The sequence below is a fragment of the Melozone crissalis genome, unplaced genomic scaffold, assembly GCF_028551555.1.
Source record: "Melozone crissalis strain CALT ecotype California unplaced genomic scaffold, PUWL_Pcris_2 ptg000045l_1, whole genome shotgun sequence".
NCBI classification, from domain to species: domain Eukaryota; kingdom Metazoa; phylum Chordata; class Aves; order Passeriformes; family Passerellidae; genus Melozone; species Melozone crissalis.
Window position 1 is genome coordinate 27259615 of NW_026535823.1, and position 14027 is coordinate 27273641.

The 14027-nt window shown below is 42.9% G+C and overlaps 1 protein-coding gene across 2 annotated transcripts in view; it reads right to left on the bottom strand.

Annotated features, from left to right (window-relative positions):
• Positions 1–2847: 2847 nt before the first annotated feature.
• RAB3B (RAB3B, member RAS oncogene family) overlaps positions 2848–14027 on the bottom strand; it is a 51488-nt gene continuing 40308 nt past the window's right edge. For both annotated transcript variants that reach the window (XM_054285682.1, XM_054285681.1), the window contains 3 exons: positions 12388–12506; positions 7174–7298; positions 2848–3699 (listed from right to left, as the gene is read on the bottom strand). In XM_054285682.1, the coding sequence (XP_054141657.1) occupies positions 3512–3699; positions 7174–7298; positions 12388–12506 (432 nt within the window). In that variant the 3' untranslated portion in view covers positions 2848–3511. The remainder of the gene's footprint in view (positions 3700–7173; positions 7299–12387; positions 12507–14027) is intronic.

The following is a 14027-nucleotide window of genomic DNA, read 5'->3' on the forward strand; positions in this document are numbered from 1 at the left end:
GAGAAAAAGACGGAGAAGCGGACACAGATTTCGGGGACTGCTCTATGCGCCGCCACGTTTCAATGAGTATGCCCGCCCGCCACCTGAGTTGTGCTCCCCTACTCTCGCCTTGGAATACTCCAACAGCCAGCTGGCGGAAGTCAGCCTTCTGCCCTCAGCTCCTTCACCGATTGGTCGGGTTGGCTGTCGCTCAAGCCTGCAGGGACCAATCAGCTCTCGGGCCGGCTGCCGGCAGCATGGCGGGTTATGTGGGCCGCCGTTCCCGGGAAGGCGGGACGCGGCTTGTCCTGAGCAGCGCAGAGGCTGCACCCACGGCTGCCCGACAGAGACCGCTCCTTGATCTGTGCCTGCCCCTCCGGCAGCTCCCTGCGCTCTGCGGTCCCTGGGCATCCTTTCCCCCTTCCCGCTGCAGTGCCGATGGGGCGGCAGCGGGAGCGCTGCTCTGCCTCTCGGCTCTGGCGCTTCCCGCCGGCGCCGCCGGGACCCTGCGCTTATCGCAGCCTCTGCACCGCTCCCGTCCCGCTCCGCTCCCGCAGGGCCCGGCAAGCGGCGGCCTTGGCTGCGGAGGAGGAGCTGAAAGCGAGAGGCCGAGCCTGAGGTTCAGGGCAGATCGTTCAGCCTGGGTTAACTCAGCCTGGGCGCTCACCTGACGCTCCAGCGCTTTCGTTCTCCACCAGATGGGAGCCAAGACCGCCTCCCATCCCAGGGTTTCCCTGTGGCTTTTACTGAGCACAGCACGCTCTGGTTTGTACAACCAGAGAGAGCCGCTCGTGAGGAGCTGTCACCTCTTTCCTTTCACACCGTTTTTACTTTGTATCCAGGCTGCTTTATTAACACAACTCTCCTGCCAGGCAAACACAAGGCTCTCTTCAACCCCACATCACAAATTTCGAGTTTGCCTTCAGTGCAAACAGGTTTATTTCCCGTGCCCTGACAAATCAGTGTCTCACATTCTGCCATTCCCCTTACAAGTTAATACAAATAACAATTACTCCTGACTCACTGCTGGTGCTGAAACCAGCTGCAGGCCACTCAGGCAAAAGCTTTCCCTGTATTCCTTCACAGCAAACAGAAGATTATGAGATACATCTCTGAATTAATATACATATTGTGTATCAGTCACCTGTGATGGTTTGATTCGTTATTTGAAATAAATTCTGCAAGATCTCTGCAAAAGTATGAGGCTTCTCCATGTATGCAATATCAGGCAAGGTAGAATTCCCAACTCTTTCCTTCAGACTGCCATGTAGCTACTTGCTGGTTTGTTCTGTGAAAAACAATTCTGCCCATCCCAGTTTGAAGGGTCTGGAATGCACCTGTATTCTTTAAAGAAGCCAATCTGACTTGACCAGAACAACAAAACACAGTTATATATTGGGTAGGAAAGGGAAAGGTCTTTTTTGCTAAGGGAAAAAGAGTAAGTGAAAGAAAATAATTGAAATTTCATTTCTGCTGAATCCATTTTCTTTTATCAGGGAGCTGCTGAGCTGACAAATCATTATTTGCACTGAAGTACTAAGTTATATCTGCACAGCTCAAAATCTGGTGTGAATTTTTTTTAAAATTTTATTGCTAGATATAAAAATTGCCCTAAAACCTGCTTCTTCTACAATCAGAACATAACACTATGCATTTATTGGCCAAATAATCCTTCTCCTCACTGTTCTAAACCTGCATAGTGATTTCAGATTGCTGGGTTCAAAGACCATCACCTGTCAAAGATCAATGTAGTTTGATGGATTTTTAAAGCATTAAAAAGATTTCTCCACACACGTGGAGGATTCCTAACACAAGAAATGCAGCTGACACAAGCTCTCTGGCCACACCCAGTGAGTACATTTCTCTTTATTTTGCAGTTTCAGGAGTTTAGATACAACAAGCACAGTCCCAGCACTGCACAAATCACACTCTCAGCACGACATCACACACACCCCCAACACGTCACAGTAGAGATTCCCAAAAGCAACAGACAGAGGGATCAAGCCTTTAGCACAATGAGCTCAAACCACTCCAAAAAAGTTGCACTTTTGTCCAGAAATTTGTGCTTTTCTTCTTAGAGCTATTACACTTTGAGACACAGCAGAAGGAAATTACAAAAGCACTCAGTGGTGTCATGATCATTACAGGGCAGTGGGCAGGCACTCCACTCCTGCTCCTGGCATCAGCAAGTCCCCCCAGTCAGAGATCACAGACCTAAGGTAAAAACTTCCCAGAATTTTCACTCTTAAGACAACCAACTTCTCTCCATATCCACTCAGTTTAAAAATTCTGCTTCCGTTCAAAGCCACAAAAAGTTGACAGAATAACAGGATGTCTTTGCCACGTTTCCTTTGCAGTTGTGTTTTATTAGCCACTCTTACTTTTCTGAAATTATACTTTGTGCTTGAATCTGAACCCAGAAAATCTAGCCCCCCACACACCCATCTAGAACAAGATTAAAAAAATAAATCAACAACAAAATGCAGAAAGATAATCTAATAATATTGGCACAAATACCTGCCAACACTGACATTTTGGTTTGTGATATTTTTATCTCTCTCACACAGTGCTGTTCCATATCTTACATGTTTTTGCCTCCAACCAAGCATTCAGCAGCCAACTCTCCTTTTTCCTTCATCCTGCAAGCAGCTGATGAGAGGAGATCCAGACTGGAGAGGTAAAACTACACGATACAGGGACTGCAGGACAGAGATTCTGGGCAGAGGACTGGGGACAGGAATGTGCTGAACACAGCAACACCCCCAGCACTCTGCAAGCTGTGCTGAGAAGTTTGGAGGCAAGGGAAGCCCCTGGAAGGGCTCTTTCTCCTTCACTCAGCACCAGCCAAAGCAGAGGGAAGGCAGCACAGGGATGCTGCAGGGCCTCCTCCTCCTCCCCACCCTGGCAGCTTTGATTCCTCCCTGTGTTCTTCATCTCTTTACAGGCTTGACACAAAATCCAGCCTCTTCCTCTTCACTCTATGGGGGACATCACACTGTCAGACAGAAATGCTCTGCTTTCTTGCTCCATCCTACAAAAAAAACCTGAGGTCCATGTCTGGAGGACAGCAACAATTCTCAAAATGTCTGGGGATTTGTTTGTTTATGTTTTTAAAAAAGCATATTCTTGCTTTGTAAGAGATTTCCCCCTTTCTGCTCTTAGACCTGATCCCCTCTAATTGGTTTTTGTGCTTTCTGCTGTTCTTGACAAAAAAAAACACTCTTTCTGCAATAGAGGAATTTAGAATTTAAAAATGCAACATTCTCTGTAGAAATAATATTTGCATCACTACACAATTATTATTCTTCAGTGTAACTCACATTCACACAAGGTGCACTTACAATATTTTTTTTCAGATTATTAAATTATTGAATGAGGAAATATATAATATTAACACTCCAGCACATTAAACAAACATACCAGTTTCCTACAACAGACACTTCTGCCTCTGGACTACATGATAATGCACCACCACAAATGAAAAGATAAAATTTAATCAGGGGACAAGGACATTTCTGAGTGTGAAAGGTCACTAGCACGAGCAGTTCTGCTGTGAAGGGGGAGGGTTGTCTGTGAGCCTCATGCTCCTTCCAGAAGTGCCCCTGGAATTGTCTGATTCTATGCTCTCTGACATCTTCTCACAGATGATATCCACCAGACGCTCAAACACCTGCCTCACGTTGATGTTTTCTTTGGCACTGGCCTCAAAATAGTCAAAACCTGGGGAAAAAGGGAACAAAATTATCAACAGAGATGAATGATCGTGATGGGTTTTAAAATATTGGTTTTTTTGGGATTTACCTGAAGAAAACAAGGCATCAGATAATCCTCAAAGCCAGTTGATTCCCACAATCTCAGAACAGTGAGCAGAAATACTTTAAAAAGTTACCAAGCTTCTTTAAGAGTGAAAAGCATACATGGGTCCTTCCCATGACCCTGGTAAGCACATCTGCAGGCAAGGGTAAACCCTGGGTAAGGGAGTCAGTTCTGCCCCTTGCATCAGTGCAGGTCCCCTGGGCTGCAGCTGGTGACCAGCTAGGTGTGGGGACACCAGCAAGGTGTGGTGTTACATGACTTGTGAGGGTTCCTCAGGGTGAGAGAGATAGATGAGAATCTTGGCTTCGTGATCAGAAGGCTGGATTTATTATTTTATGATATAAAATACATTATGACTACAGTAATAGGAATAGAGAGACAAGTTCAGAAGCTGCTAAGCTAAGAATAGAATAGGAATCTAAAAACAAGAGAGCTCTCTGTGAATCTGTCCCAGAGAAAACTCAGTCCTGTGATTGGCCCTTAATTGTAAACATGGAACATGAGCCAATCACAGGTGCACCTGCTACATTCCACAGCAGCAGATAATAATTGTTTACATTCTTCTTCTGGGGCCCCAGCTTCCCAGAAGAAGAAAATTCCTAAAAGAAAGGATTTTTATGAAAGAATGTCAGTGACAGTGTGGGGAACCTCCCTGGGCTCCTCAGGCTCCCCCAAGCCCTGCTGCCCCCTGGCAAGAGCAGAGGTCAGAGAGGGAAAGAAGATGGGGGTTGCTTCCCTTCTGCTGACCAATTTCTGTCAAAATGCTGCTTGACCCTTTAAACACTGAGCTTTTCTGATTAAAACAAACCAGAGCAGCAAGGCTGGAGTTACAGCAAGGAGGGGATGGCACCAGCTCCTCCTGCTGCCACCAGGGGCTGGGGGAGAAGCAGCCTGTGACAGACAGCCCAGCCCTGCCTCAGCAGCAGGAATGCCCTGAACTGTGAAGCTTTTCCTTATCTCCCTCACCCCAGGGGCTTCGAGGGCCAACCAGGCTGTTGCTTCTCTTCTGTCAGGTTATTAAATTGCCAGCAGCAAGAGCTGGGGCCCCACGGAGAGTTTATTTTGCAATAAGCTCCGTTCTTGTCGTGCTTCATTCTGGGGATACTCAGCATTGCATCATTTCCCTTTGATTCTGCCACAAACAAAGAGAAAATTGGTCTTAACTGATTAGTGTGCCACTGCTGGCAGGCTGAGTCACCTCGATGTGGGGGATAAGTAGGTGTCCATGCCATTTGGAGCCTTTTTAAGGTTCATGGGACAAGGGGTGAAGTGATGGTGATGTTTGCTTTGTTAGCAAACAGGGAGAGCTGCCCTGCATCAGATGAGGGTTCTGTCTGCTCCACTTGCTGTTTTGATGATGAATAAAAATGTATATAAAAAGCACAGGGAATCAGAGAACTGCACTTAGATATCTGTTAGTCCAACATTGGCTTGGGTTCTGCTAAACCAATCTGTTTTGGTTCAGTTCACATTCAGGCTAACAACAATTTCTTAATCTGATTAGGGAATTATTTCAATGATGTTAATGTCACTATGCAAATTTAGATAAATATGCTGAGGGATAACCTTTATGTGAATCATTATGATGAATATTAGCACTTTAAGCAGTCAATTGCCAATTAGATTCCTCCCACGTAACTCACAAAATAATTTCATATAATGCTGTACACATTAGCACAGTTACTATAAGGAAAAACTGATCTGAGCAAATCAGATCTATTTTCCAGCAGTTTTAAAAAGGCTCTTTTGGAAGTTGGGAGGTTACAGAAGAGCAGAGCTGGGACAGCACTCCCCAAAGGCTGCTCTGCACTGGGCTGGTTCCTCCAGGGTGAGCTGGACAAGCACCAGGTCAGGGCAGCACTGGGGATTCTTCTGCAAAACAGGTTCCTATTGATGGAACCAGTTGCTATGGTAACCCTGTGTGTGTTTTGAAGTGTCCCACACGTAAAGGATTCAGATTCTAGATGCCAAGTTTGTATTGAAACAAGGAGATGAATTTTGGGAGGAGAAAAACACATTGGAAGTCCAAATTGGGTTGGGAGTTCAAATAAAACTCTCCATTTGGTCTGGACAACATTTCAATGACTAGCAGTGTAATTATTGCTGTGAGATGGGTGGACACACAAGCATCCACAACCTTCCTGAGAGTCTGCAAGCCAGGAACCAAGTTTATTCACATTCATATTTTCAAAACCAAATTGAATTCTGATGGGTAAAAAAGAGCCCATAACTGATTTTGAAAAGTAACCATCTTTGTTTGCTTTGCCAATCCTACATGTAAATATTTACTCTGACAATAATAACAATGGTCTAATTTGATATTTGCTTGTTATTTGTTTAGGATGGCAGTGCCTCAAGGCTCCAGCCATGAATGGGACCCCTTTGTGTGTGCCATATGTAGAATTTACACTTTCAAGGCCACACTTTAAACTACAGCAATGTATGCAGTGTGTCCTGGAACTCAGTATCTCCAGTTTAACAGTTTATTGGGCATCCTCCAATTACTGTTTAAAAAATGAAGACAACACAGGATTTTATAAATTGAGGATGATGGTGGTTCCTTTGGGTCTGGTAAGAATCTCTGCTCTTACAAGCCAAACATTTATGCCCACTCTAAGGGTCTCCACTGTTACCTGAATGAAATTTTAGCAGGATTTACTTGTTACTTTGAATTCTTTAACAGAAAGCAACAGTATAGTTAAATTCTAACACAAAGCCCTGATTTCATATTAAAAATATCTAAAAATAGGCTATAATAGATAATGAAAAGTGATAAATATCTTATAAAGTAGTATGAGTTTACTTGGCTCTTCATTATAAAATTTTCATTGCAATCCCAGCTTCCTCTCAATGGAACTGTTTTGCTTTTTCCCACATCAATAACATAATGTCATTTTCTTACCTGGATAGAGAAGCCTGGTACATTTTTAAAATATGTTTTACTCAATTCTTCAGTTCTGATGTATAAACCTCTTTCTTTTTCATTGTTTAGTTAAAAAAATGCTTCAACAAAAATCAATGTTTGCATTGATTCGCAATGAGCACATGGTACTTAGAGATCTGACTCTGGAGACAGAATTATGTTTATGAAAACTTTTTCTCTTTTTGTTCTGCTGAGCTAATAAAAGCTTTTTTATTCAGATAAACTTTATCTTCCTTCTGCCTCTAGACACCACCTTTATAAACACAGCAACATTACAAGTATTCTACCAGGTATTCTTGGCCTACTGAGCCAAAAACAAGTGAAATATGAACCTAGAATACACCACATTTCTTAGTTGTGGGACCATTACTGAAGTATTACTACTGTACAAACTGAAAGGAGCAGAGTATAAAGAAGCAGAGGAAGAAAGGTGGAAAGAAAAGCTTTGCATGTACCCAGCTGATCTGCCAGATGTTTCCCCTTCTCCACAGGAACAATCCTGTCATCCTCCATGTCACATTTGTTTCCAACCAGGATCACTTGTGCATTGTCCCAGGAGTAAGTCTTGATTTGTGTGGCCCTACAGGAGGTCAAAAGAGATTGTTACATTCCATCAGCTGTGCCAAAACACAATCCTGTATTAAATATGAAAACAAATATATTAATGACACCATCAACATCCCCAGGCTGTGCTTACACACAAAGCAAAGATGCAGCCTGTGTAATTCACAGCACTGCTCTGTTTTAGCACTCCTTAACTTTCTGTGACAACAAAGGTTCTTGTTAAGACTTTGCAAGGGTTTTCAAGATCACAAGATCCAGATAAAAAACTGAATCAAGTGATTTTTGAAGATTAGGGACAAAAAAGGCATTTTGTAAAGCTTATTCTCCTTTGGGTCTCATCTGTCAGAGTAACAACAATCAATTACAGATCTTAAGGATATTGTCCCATAAAGAAAGCCATACAGCAGATGCACACTTCATGCTGGATTTACAACTCCATATATAAGACAGAACAACAATAATTCTCTCATTTTCTGCAGCACATTTTGCTGTAGAGTTTTAGGAACACCATAAGAACAGCTGGAAGTATCAAGGTGTCTTTGCTCAAACAGGAAAACTTCATGGAGACTGAAAATCACATTGAAATAACTGCAAAGGAGAAAGAGAAATTCACCAAACTGAGAAGACACGAGATCAAAGCAAGGCTCTGTGAGCTAACAGAACCCAGCAGGACTAAAGGACACCTAAGGCTAGGAGGAGCAGCTGCAGTGCCAGACCAACACTAATTTCAGTGGCACAGGGGTGCAGAGCATGGGAGCTTGGCCAGGAGCACTCAGGTGAACTTGGAGCCTCTCAAGCTTTCTGTGGCTCATGTGCTGAAACTGGAGTGGAGCTCACTGTGGATCCCACGACTCTGACCTTACATTTGGCCTTTTTAGAGTTTTTCCATGACAAAAGAGAATATTCTTTGTGTGCATCCTGAGGGGCCAATCCCCTCCCACCATCCTTGGTGTCCCAGAGCCAGCAGCAGAACATTATTAGCTCGGTAGCATTCACTTTCATCCAACTTTTCAGACCCACACAAGCTATTTTATCTTCACCAAGTCAGCTCTGTCTTTGAAGGCTCCCTCATCCCCAAGGCTATGCCAGAAGCCATACATCCCTCTCCTCCATCCTCCTCCACTCCCTAACTCACCTTCCCACTCTTTGCCCCACCACCACTCCAGGCAGGACACTGCAGTTTCAGGAAAATCTGCCACTTCCCAGGAGAGCCAGGAATCCACTCAAACTTTACTTCTGTGTAAGTTTCCTTGAACTCCCTTAACAATAAAGCACTTGATTCCTTCTCTTTTGAATTAGCAGCAGCCTCCAGCTCTGATCTACTAATGACAATTTTTCATTAGTCTGAGTTGCTTACTTGCTTTTTTCCATGGAAAGCAGCTGGCTATGTTACTCACAGGTACCTGGGAAAAGGGGGCATTTCATTGTGCAGCTTGCCTTGAAGAGACTGCCTGCCTGGAGTGCCCTGGAGAACAGGAACGTCAGCCAAGCCCAGCCCCACAGTGCAACATGCAAAAATAAACAAAGACTGTGTGCAATGAAACTTCTTACTCTCCCCAGTCCTCCTGGAGAGGATCTCACTCCAATCCCAATTTTAGCTCCTCCAGTCTCACCCTTTTGAGTGTCTCCATGTAGACAAGTCTTGGGAGAGCTAATATGGATCTGTGATGAGTTTTTGTGGGACTCTGGGGTTTCTCAAGGCTCATCAGAGAAGGGGGTGACTGCAGAAATCAGCCAGAAACCCAGGGAGATGAAATCTCCCCAGTCTCCCTCCATAAGCAATAGAGAGAAATAAAGTCACCTCAAGTTGAACTTCAAACAGCTAAAAGCAGGCTTCTCTTCTGACTCACAGTTCAGCCTCTGGATTCATTTCAGCCCCTGGCATCCTATGGGGACACCCTGCCAAATCTTAACTATTTACACAGAATTACTTAAAAAATGAAAAAGAAACAAACAGGATGAATGATCTCCCAGAGAACTGCATCATTCTCCTTGTTTTGTACAAATCAGTGGAAAACCTCTTACAGAACACCAATCTTTATTCTTCTAAGGAATAAAAAACAACCAAAAAAGTTATGAAGAACAAATAAAAGAAACCCTGATGCCCATATAAAATGAAAGGCAGAAAATTTCCAGATGCTTTTGGAAAGATAAATGAACAATAACAAGGCTTGTGTGATGGAGCTGTTTCAACAACCATCAGGGCAGCCTAATATACACACTGGGAGAAACACATTTCTGTGACACAATAAAATGCTGTGCCTTGTTTGTGCTGAATTCCCCACATTAACAATAAAGCACAAACATTGTGCTTCGTTCTTAGAAGAAAAATAATCTCAGGTTCAAAGTTACATGGAGGTATCAACAACTCAGTTTGGGTTAAAGATAAATAATGCTGATGATTTGTGAACCCAGATGTCACTTGTATCTAAGTTAAATTTTACCAATTTTTATTTCCCTTCTATGAAATTGTCTAGATTGTCCAAAGCACAGCTTCCATAATATTTTGTATTTACTTTACAGTTTCAAGTACTGAGTATATTTTAGCTCCATTGCAGTTTCAAACAAGGTATAAACAGCTGATTTATCCACACACCAAACTATCAACCCAACATCAAATAACAGCTACCGAAGAAGGCTACAAAAAAAAATTCTAGATACTGAGCTGAAAGCTATGAAAGTTCATTTAACCCTTTCATTCACCCTACAGGAAAGACATACTCAAAGGAAATTATTCCTTATTTTCCAATATCAATTAAAACCAATCTTTGTGTTTGACTATTTATATTTTTTCTTGTAAAATAACCTGACTGAACTCTTGCCACACTGCTGTAAGGAAAATCACTCAGGCTTTATATTTTAAGGTTTCTCATACAATGTGTTGTACATTTTCCAGTGAACAAGAGAACAAGTCATGTTCCAGGTATTCCCAAATGCATTTAAATAGTGTCTCTTTCTCAGTGGTTTTAAGATCATCATCACTAATTGGGGTGATTCACGTGAATGAAGGAAAGACTCTGCTTTGCATTCATATTCTACTTGGAGAGTTTGTCTAAATACTGATATACAGCCATGATGCTCTCACTCAGAAGAGAAATTGCCTTTACTTGGTTTAGGAGAGGTGTGAGTGACACAAAGCAAACCAGGATTCTCTTCAGGACATCCCCCATAGGAAGAGTGAAGGCAGTAAAAGGTCTCCCAGGGAAGAAGAAATCATTTGGCAGACTGGGAGGAATATTCTCATTTCCCTTGTGGATAGGTGAGGCCCAATCAGAAGGCTGCTAAAACAGTCATGTGCCAATGATCCAGAGATGGAGATAAAGGAGCTCATATAGTAGACACCTTAATTTTCTATGTAGAGTACAGTTCCTGACTGAAGATATATCCAGTGGAATAAGTTTTCATAATCATAACTGTAGAATGGTGGGGAAAAAAAATCCTACTTGCTATGCTGGAAAATGGCCAATAGAGCAGCACCAGCAGCAGCCAAAAGCTTTTTTCTCCATTTCTTGTGCCTTTGGAAGTTTTGGAAGCAATTTTGCAGACTGGAGGAGAACCATCTCCTGGCTGCAATAGCCACTAGAGGACTCTGCTGGCCCAGAGATGCTGGCTTGGCTGCAGTCCTCATCTCTCCATTGCACAGGCTTCAGGAAGGAAGGAAATGGTCCTTTTTATCCATCCCACTACCTCATTTGGGACCAGAACCTTAAAGCTGGTTGGAAAGATTGCTGACATACAGAGCAAAAACACCCTGATGGTTCACCTCTGTCCTTTGGCTGACAAGGTGCTCTTAGCAAAGATTCTCCTGCAGCTCCTGTGGCACAGGAAGACATGAAGTCAGACAGACAGAGCTGACCTTTCCCAATTCTTATTCTCACACCAGTGCCTTTGGAACAGACCTCAGACTACTTTTAATATAAAGTTTCAGGTTAAACTTCACCTGTGCAAACTTTAAAATAGTAGCAGCTCAGAGATGGAGATTTGGTAAATTTTGGCTAACTTAAGACTGGTAAGTAAAACTTACTAGAGCAGAACCAACAGACAGACAGGAAGATGAACTGTGTGGTCACATGGGTCTTGTTTCACCAGGGAAACAAGCTGGAAATATTTAAAGTTTAGTGAACAGCTCACATGCCTGCACTCCTATGGAAAACATCCCTGTGCAGACACTTGCAGAAAAAGCTTCATTGAGCTTGGTGAGCAAAACTTGATGATGAAACTAGTTTTGGCAAAACCTTTGGGTTTGTGTTTCTAACAAAAAAAAAAATAATGTATTCCTCAACTACAAGCTGCTGCTCAGGATGGGGCTGCAGATCACTGGGTGTTGAGGTACTGGGGATGGGGGGTGAAGGTGGAGACTGCATCTTGGATGTGACCTTCATGAAATAACAAAAACTGGGCAGCTTTGGAGGAAACACAAATCACCTGAAACAACAAACCAGCTTTTGAGTCACAGCCTGGCTTAGGGGATACAGAAGAGGTGTTCAGAAAGCCAGGCTGAGCCAGATGCTAGGAGCCAGTGGCACAGCCAGGATGTCACATGCTCCAGAGGGTCACTGAGATCACTGCAAATCAATCTGCCTCAGGAGATCACATTAACCACTGCACTGCCCTTCTCTGCACCAGGACCACTGCTATCTGCAGTAATGAGCACCAGGAAAGCAGCTGCAATGATTGCAAGACATTTCAGTGGAGTCACAGGGCACTGCTGAGGAGAAACACAGGCTTTCCCCAACTCCTGAGATGTGAATTGAACAACCACTGTTAATTTAATCTCTATTTTTAGCAGCGTAGCCAGAAATCTTATAAACCCAAAAAAAGCATTAAAGGATTAATTTCTTCACAATAAATTGAAACTTTTAAAAGTAACAAATACTACAGTATGCAACAATATGTGATTTACAACCTTTTCATTAAAATGAAACTGCAGAATTTTTTCTAAGGAATGTTTATAAATCAAATTATTTAGGTGAAGAAGAAAGAACATGGAGGTGATGGTGATGCAGGGTGGGATGTCTCATGTTCTCAACAAACAATTGCGAGGAGAGAATTGGCCAAAACCCAAACAGACCAAACATTAACTATAGTATTTCAGTATTTCCTACCAGTCCTGCACAGCATTGAAGGAGTCCTCACTGGTGATATCATACATGAGCACAAAGCCCATGGCCCCTCGGTAGTAGGCTGTGGTGATGGTCCTGTATCTTTCTTGTCCAGCTGTATCCTACAACAGAAAGGAACATTTAGGCTTTAAGATTACAGTTCTCAGAAGCAAAACTGTAATTAGGTTCTATATCTAAAATAAGACAACCACTCTTTGTTATTTTACATTTTAAAATTCTCAGTTGCTCCCAACTGAAATGAACTCTACTTACATTTTAGCATTAATTAATCTTTAGCATCAACCATGATTTGTTAAATGCATTTTGACACATGTTCTATTAAAAAAATACCAAAGATGTCAACCCTTTAATTGCTCTTCTCTGCCTCAGCTGCAATGCAATAATAAAATGGTAGCAGAGTTCACTGAAAACTGACACTTCAAAGCAGAGGCAAAATAACCAGCCCAGGACTGTTCCAGGCAGAAAACATTCACATGTTGCAATTCAGTGTCACGGTCAGGGAAACGTCCTTGAGGAAGATGCTGGGGGTGACTCCCTTTCTTGCCTCAGGTTAGACACAAAAATTAAAGATTTGATGCAATCAACATTATTCTAGAAAGTGAAATTAATGTGGAATATCCTAATCACAGAGTCTGAGGTGCACATACTAATATGAGACCTATTAATCCTGTTCTGTTGGTTCATCTTAATTCTGTTTGCCCCCAGAGTTCCTGCAGAGTTCCTCCACCTGCAGTTGTCATTTCTGTGTTCAGCCGGGCAGCACAAAGGTGAACTCTGGCATATGCAACAGAAGAATTCTGAAAGACTTGTGACAGCTAGAAAACATGTCAACTACCATCTGTTGGATGCCAGTAGCACTTTTCCTTTACATTTTGCAAGCTTATTTTTAAACTGAGGAATATTTCTACACCAGAACTGCAGTCCCACAGCCCAATCCATTCCCTCCAGACCTGCCTTCTGAACCAAGGAGAGAAGTCATGTGCTGATTGTGTCTCTCACTCTGAAGGTGTCGATCTTTTGAACACATTTCATCCTTCTTTGGGCAAATGGCAGCTCTGTGAAACAGCTGCAGGGAGCCAAAAGGCTTTGCCTTCAAATTGTGTGCTCAGTATGAGGTGTCAACTTACAGTTACTGTGATGGGTTAGTTCTAAAATGAACCATCCTTCAGTCCCCCAAAACCCACAACGAAGAAAGCATTGCTGCCACTGGTTTAAAATGGGATTAAAGCTCTAAAGAAAAAGACCCAAAAGGACTTTACAACCATGTAACTAGTTGGAAGAGTAAAATAAATCCACATAGAGCACTCTTGCAGGAGTAGAGATCAGACACAGCACCTCACCACAGCGCCAGGAGACAGTGGGGGGAAACTCAGCTTTAAAATCATCCTGCCCATCATAGCCATCCATGCAGCTTTGTTTTTGCTGCATGCAGGAGACAGTGCTGGCCCTTGCAGAACACTCAGCAGCCAGTCTGGGGCTGCCTGTTGTTCTGCACCAGAACATCACAGAGCCTCTCTGCAGGACAGCACTTGTAAATAAGCTCCCTACAGCTTGCTTAAAAGGCTCTGCTACTGCACTACTGTGAGACCATCCACAGCTGTAACATACTGTGAACTTCCCAG